Source organism: Trachymyrmex septentrionalis, unplaced genomic scaffold, assembly GCF_001594115.1.
Source record: "Trachymyrmex septentrionalis isolate Tsep2-gDNA-1 unplaced genomic scaffold, Tsep1.0 scaffold79, whole genome shotgun sequence".
Taxonomy (NCBI): Eukaryota; Metazoa; Arthropoda; class Insecta; order Hymenoptera; family Formicidae; genus Trachymyrmex; species Trachymyrmex septentrionalis.
In genome coordinates, this window is record NW_017305977.1 from 1,387,590 (window position 1) to 1,393,797 (window position 6,208).

Consider the following 6,208-nt stretch of genomic DNA (forward strand, 5'->3'; position numbering starts at 1 on the left):
ACAGGCAATTCCGCAAACTGAGCTGGAACATGCATTTGAATCACTATTGAATCGCTGTAACAAGTGTATTGAAGCCAGAGGAGAATATTTTGAATAATAAAACAAAAAAATAGGCATATTGTTGTTTCAATTATGATTTTCAGGCCCTGCCCAGGAACATATTTGTCACACTGTGTATATATTTATATTATATAAATTTATTACCGTAAATATGAATTAGCAAATTTTACAACTTTTCTACTATATAGCTCACCTTGCATTATTTTTACTTTACTAAGATCGATTTTCACAAGTTCTTCACTCTTTTCATTTTAATATTTGAATAAAATTCATTTTCAGTGATATACAACTAACTATTAGCTGACGATATTACGAACAGCAAGGCATAGCCGCCCCAAAATAAGCATTAGTCTATACACTCCACAGTGTCACATGACAGACTAATGTGACAAGATCTGACAAGATATTCGCAGAGATCCCAGACATTTTTTTGTCAGATTCTTATAATTTACAAAACACGTCGAATGAGCCTAATTTAATCAAAATCGAAGGTAGCTCTTCTGAAGAATTACCCTCATTTTATTTCTGTAACAGATTTTTTAACCTTAATAGTTATCAATTTTAACCCTTAATATCTCGGCTCACAGGGCAGAGCGATGCTTTTTTTGACGATATTGTAAAGCCGGCGATTTTCCGATCGGAGGGATCGCACAAATCCGCATATAAATTATTTAATTTCGTTGAGTCGGAAATTGCAACATAATAGCGATAAATTTCCGATGAGTTGGAATTCTGTATCTATCATCTTATATTCTACTAATCAGCGTTTGAATTTTTTATTCTGTTTATATGTGCTAATCTTGAAGCAGATAGAAGAATATATTACGGTCTATATACGAGATCAGATTGATTGATATTTTTATTTTTTTCGCGGCATTGTGTAACGAGAGGTGACAGTTGTATATCGCTTATTTTTATGCTATTCTATCGCTGTTCTTGTTGCCTCACATCGGCTGCTTTCAGTGGACTCAACAGTTGAGTGAGCGCTCGCTGCTATTGATGTATTCTCTCAGATCATTCAATCAACATCTTAGATCTGGAAGAATACATCAATAGAAGCTAGCACTCATTCAACTGTTGAGTCCACTGAACATAGCCATTGTGTCTAGGGCTTAACGCGACGCGAACATCTAGTCGCCATATTGATTCTAGTGACGCGACATATTGGAGCGCGTTGGGCATATTGGAGCGTGCGACGCGAACAAATCTCTTGTATCTCTTGTTGGAAACACTGAACTATATATACACTGAAATGGGCACCTCCGTTGTGAAGCATAGAAAATCGTGGCCATCAATTGATCATTTTAATTTTGTCAATATAAAAGCGAATTAGAAGCTTTCAGATGCTCGTGCGCATTTACATTTAGTGTTCTTTAGTGAGACGTATATATCAGCAAGATCATTGTGGGTGAGGTGGTATTTGAAAGATTACTTTGAGAGATTATAAAATCGCGTAACTATAAAATGTGCAAAGCATCAACATGAAGTGCTGCGTGTGTGGGTGTGGGCAAAGAAGTAAAAAGAGCATTTCATTTCATAGATAAACATTTTTGTATTAAATGTATCAATTCCTATACATATGTTGACGATGTAGAATATGAAAAGTGTTATTAATGTTATTTTATTGAATGTACTAATAAAATTGAAGTGACATTTTTGTTTATATACCATTCATGTCTATATAGATTTCCATACATCGATAGTACATCGATCGATACATCGAGCGCCCGCGCGAATGCTTCTGATTCGCTCAAATATTGTTTTAATTAAAATGGCGGCTGATCAATTGCGGTCACGAATTTTCTTCAATGCCCATTCCTATATATAGTTCAGTGGTTGGAGAGCTACCTATGTTAATCCTTTTTACCACGTACGCAACTTGTTCTTTTTAGTCGGTTAAGCCTTAAGTCATAAGAAATTGAACAATTATAGTCAAATTCTAGAAGAATAATCGACTATGACTCGTCCATTTTTTACGGCTTAAGATTTAGAGTGCGTTTCGAATTACGCATGAAGCGCATGATGCATTATTTGTCCTTGTTGTTTACCAATTAATAAAGAAAGATGAAACGATATATGCGTTTTATGTGTAACTCGAAACGCACCCTCAGAATTTTATTGTAGATCCAGGACGAGATACTATTAAAGACCGACATCCTTACGGGAGTCCTTGTGAATAATGAAGTAATTAAGAGTTAAAAACTGATAATATCATACAAATTTTATGATTTATTAGTTTAGTGGACATATTCAAGTATTTAGAACTCAATAATACGATTTTTCTTTAAAATTGTGATTTCAGTGCTATCATCAAAGTTTATCAGAGATAACTGCAGAGAAAAAAATTGTAATTTTTCTGCAATATATAGTATATTATAGCTTTATAAGTATGCATATTTATTTATGAAACATTTATGTAATAAAAAATCATGAATTTAATAATGTATGAATCAAATATTTATGTTAATAATAGCAAATTTATATGAATTGACGATAATATCAGCAATCTTTAATTGTCTCCGGGCCTTTGGGGCCCTTTTTATACCGCCGAAAATTTGCTCAAGGTTGACAGTCTTTAATTGTATCTCGTCAGTGTCCGGGGTAAGGGCCATGGCGCACAAAAAAATTTAAGCAGTAAAATGTAAGCAATAAGCAAATTGACCAATCACGGTAGAGTCCGTAAGTCCATAACGTGAGTAGTAACCAATCCAACATGTTAATTTTCTTACTGTTTACGCCTAACTGCCTTAAATTTTTTGTGTGCCATGGCCTTAAGAGTGTGATCTACTTAACACTACAAATACTTCGTTGACCAATCAGAAGAATTTTATGAATTGACCACTCAAAAATGCTTCAAAGCATTTACAGCGTGAAGTGAATCGCACCCTTAGCTGAACTTCTTGCATAATTTATCTTTTCTCTTTTTCTTTTTAACGTAGAGCGAAAAGGAAGAAAGATGAATCGTGTAAAAACTTTATCTAAAAAGAACAGACCTAAATTCTCTGCTGTAAAACACAAATTCATGACTTTTCAAACAAATTCACTATTTTATAAATAAATTCATTGAATTCTTTAACAAGACAAATTTGCTACGTTGAAAACAAACTATTTTCTTATACTATTTTTATGTTTTGAAAACAGTAAATTTGTTTTTAAAGTAGTGAATTTGTGTTTTAGAGCAGGAAATTTATTTCAAAGTCGTGAATTTATATTTTAGAGCAGAGAACTTGTTTTAAAATAGCGAATTTGTAACCGCAGCACATTCTTGCATCGCAGTATTTCGTGATTGTAACAGATTTCTTAACCTCAATAGTCATTTAATATTTCGGTTCGCGGGGTAGAGTGACATTTCTTGTAAATTTTTTATTTTAACACAAAAACGCATCGATTAAGTATATTTTTATAAAAATTCGAGTTGAGGGAACTCTTCTTAACATTTACCTAAACACACCTTACATTTATTTAAAATGGACGAAGAAATAATACAATTGCGTGCTCTGAAAGAACATCTCCTGAAAAAGATTGTTTACTTGGAAGACAGATTGAAGGATCAAGAAGAAAATGGACGTAAAGAATCAATCAATTTCAACACGTAATTAAGTTATAAATATAAATGCGTAAATTTTTTATTTTGATCTATGGATAAATACGATCTATGGATGATTGTAGCACGCTGTTTCCTGATGATGATGATCACAAACTGTCGGAATCTTTATCTGCCAAGTATGAAGCTAAATTATGTGATATTACAGCTCAAGTGACAGGAATAACATTCGACAATGTCGATAGAAAGTTGTTACGTAATGATATTTATATATATACAGCTAAAGTAATAACAAAAACAATCTCCTTTGATATTGAATTAACAGTGATTTTGAAGGTATATACATAAGGAGGGCTGCATTTGGAAACATCATTTGTGTATCGTTTTATCCTTGTTGTTCATCTAATGTTAAACAAAGATAAGATGATACACGGGAGTATTCAGGTGATGTTTCCAAACACAGCCTATAAAATACATAATTCTGTAAACAACTATTTTTTTTATTTATCTTAATTTTCTTTTTTTTTTCAGTATTTAAATGATGATTTTAAAATTGAGAACATAACATGTTATTTCAATAAAAATATCCATGATTGTTACATATTGGAAATATCCCCTTGGTTTAAGAAAATTACAAATATGAAAAACTTTTCTCTTCTTATGTCTGGTAAGTAATCACAATAAAATTATTACAATGATCATATAAATATTATTTATCAGTAAAAGTTGTATTTCTTTTTAGCACTTTCTGATTACAATGCAAAGAATATTTTTAGATCTAAAATTCTACATAGTTTAGAAATACAGAAATATGCAAGCTCTGAGCAATGTACTCAGGAAAACGGAGGTATATTAGTATATGTACATTCATCTGTAGATACAGAGAAAAGCTATGTAATATTTCAATGGACAATGAAATTTTTGGACTTGACATGGCAGATTGAACATTTCTTTACAGTAAAGTCTACAGACATAGGTAAAAAATTGTTTACCTTTTAGTATTGCTAAATAAAGAGAAACTATAGTGGTGATTTTGATTAAACTTTGATTAACTTTATCGACAATTAATATAAATTTAATTGTCAAATAATATCTTCAATATTTTGTCAATATATAGAATTATTAATTTTTTGCTAATTATAATAATACATACACATGTATATTAGATTAAATTAGGGAGTACAAATTATATAATAAAAATTTTATTATTTCTGATTAAGTTGATCGCTGAAGTTAATTGTGGATTTGATCAAAATCATTCTATAAATGCTAAATACTGTTAATTAATTTAGAAACGGAATTGATTTAGGAATGGAGTTTTCTGAAGAAAATCGGTCTTTATTAAAAGAATTTTGTGAATTTGGCTTGACAGAAAACAGTCTTGTAGAGTTGTGGGAGAAATTGTGCATTGCTATTGATAATTATGCTGGAAAAAGTACCTGAGAAATTATCTTAAAGTAACTTCATCTTTAATTATTATCTTCAATTATACTTATATTTAATTATTATTTCTAACTTATTTTTATTATTATTTCTTATCTTAAATATTTATTATTAATTATTATCTTTAATTATATGAGATACTAATGGTTATATTTATTATTCTCCAATATTTGAATAGTATTTAAGTATTTGATTAATAAATTTATATAGTTATGGATAAATCTTATTAACATAAACCTGTATTCCTACCTTTAATGTTAATAAAATTAGACCTATTTGAAATATTCCTGCCAGAAATTAATGAATCTAACAAATAAAGGGTAATTATTTAAAATACTTTACTTCTGATTTTAATAAAATTAGGCTCGACGCGTTTTCATTCAAAACCAAAGAATCCGGCAAAAAAAGGTTGGCCCCGCCAACTTACGCATTAAAGAAATATTAAGCGTAATGTCCATTCTACAATAAGCCATTAGTAATAAATTAGAAGTTAGAAGCTAAAAATTGACCAATTACAATCAAATATAAGAAGAATAATTGATCAGGATTGGTCAATTTTTAGCTTCTGATTTCTGATTATTACTATTTCTGATTTATGATTATTACTAATGGCTTATTGTAGAAGGCCCATAAAATCGTGATCAGACTATGCATTGGAAATTGAGATTGAGATTGAGATTGAGATTAAAATTGAAGATTGTTCAATCACGAACATTATGAATGGTATTCAACAGCAATTAAGATTGAGATTAGTAATATTGGAAAAATCACATAACAATTAAAAAATTATTGAGTATGCATTTAATTGCACTCACACGTTTTAATTGTGCTTGTATTTTTTACAATCCTTTATAACTTATTATTTTGTACATACACAATACATTTGGTGAGATTAGTCACGTGAAGTTAGTCATGTGGCTGAAATACTGGAAGCTTATTGGTTGAGATCGAAGATTGGAAAAATAGACCGAGCCTTATATTTCAATCTGCAATCTCAATCTCAGCCTGCTCTGTTCTCATTGGTCGAGCTTCGGTCTTAATCTCTTAGTCTCTTAATCTCTTAATCTCTTCTGATTGCTGTTTGTAGATCACGGTTTTACCTAACTTTTTAAGGCTTAAATACAATAGGCACAGGGAATAACAAGCTGTCCCAGAGCTCTG

The 6,208-nt window shown here is 30.6% G+C and overlaps 1 protein-coding gene across 1 annotated transcript; it reads left to right on the forward strand.

Annotated features, from left to right (window-relative positions):
• The first annotated feature begins 3,249 nt into the window (after positions 1 to 3,249).
• LOC108754283 lies at positions 3,250 to 5,047 on the forward strand. The gene is made up of 5 exons (XM_018496480.1): positions 3,250 to 3,652; positions 3,730 to 3,940; positions 4,136 to 4,271; positions 4,347 to 4,580; positions 4,914 to 5,047. Exons 1-5 carry the CDS (start codon positions 3,528 to 3,530, stop codon positions 5,045 to 5,047), a joined length of 840 nt encoding a protein of 279 aa, XP_018351982.1. The 5' UTR covers positions 3,250 to 3,527.
• Positions 5,048 to 6,208: the final 1,161 nt, after the last annotated feature.

Bases quoted from the DNA above. Each gene is read 5' to 3' on its own strand.
- LOC108754283 (XM_018496480.1), top strand. From the start codon at position 3,528: ATGGACGAAGAAATAATACAATTGCGTGCTCTGAAAGAACATCTCCTG. The intron at 3,941-4,135 runs GTATATACATAA...TTTTTTTTTCAG, and splicing joins AATTAACAGTGATTTTGAAG to TATTTAAATGATGATTTTAA. The intron at 4,272-4,346 runs GTAAGTAATCAC...ATTTCTTTTTAG, and splicing joins CTTTTCTCTTCTTATGTCTG to CACTTTCTGATTACAATGCA.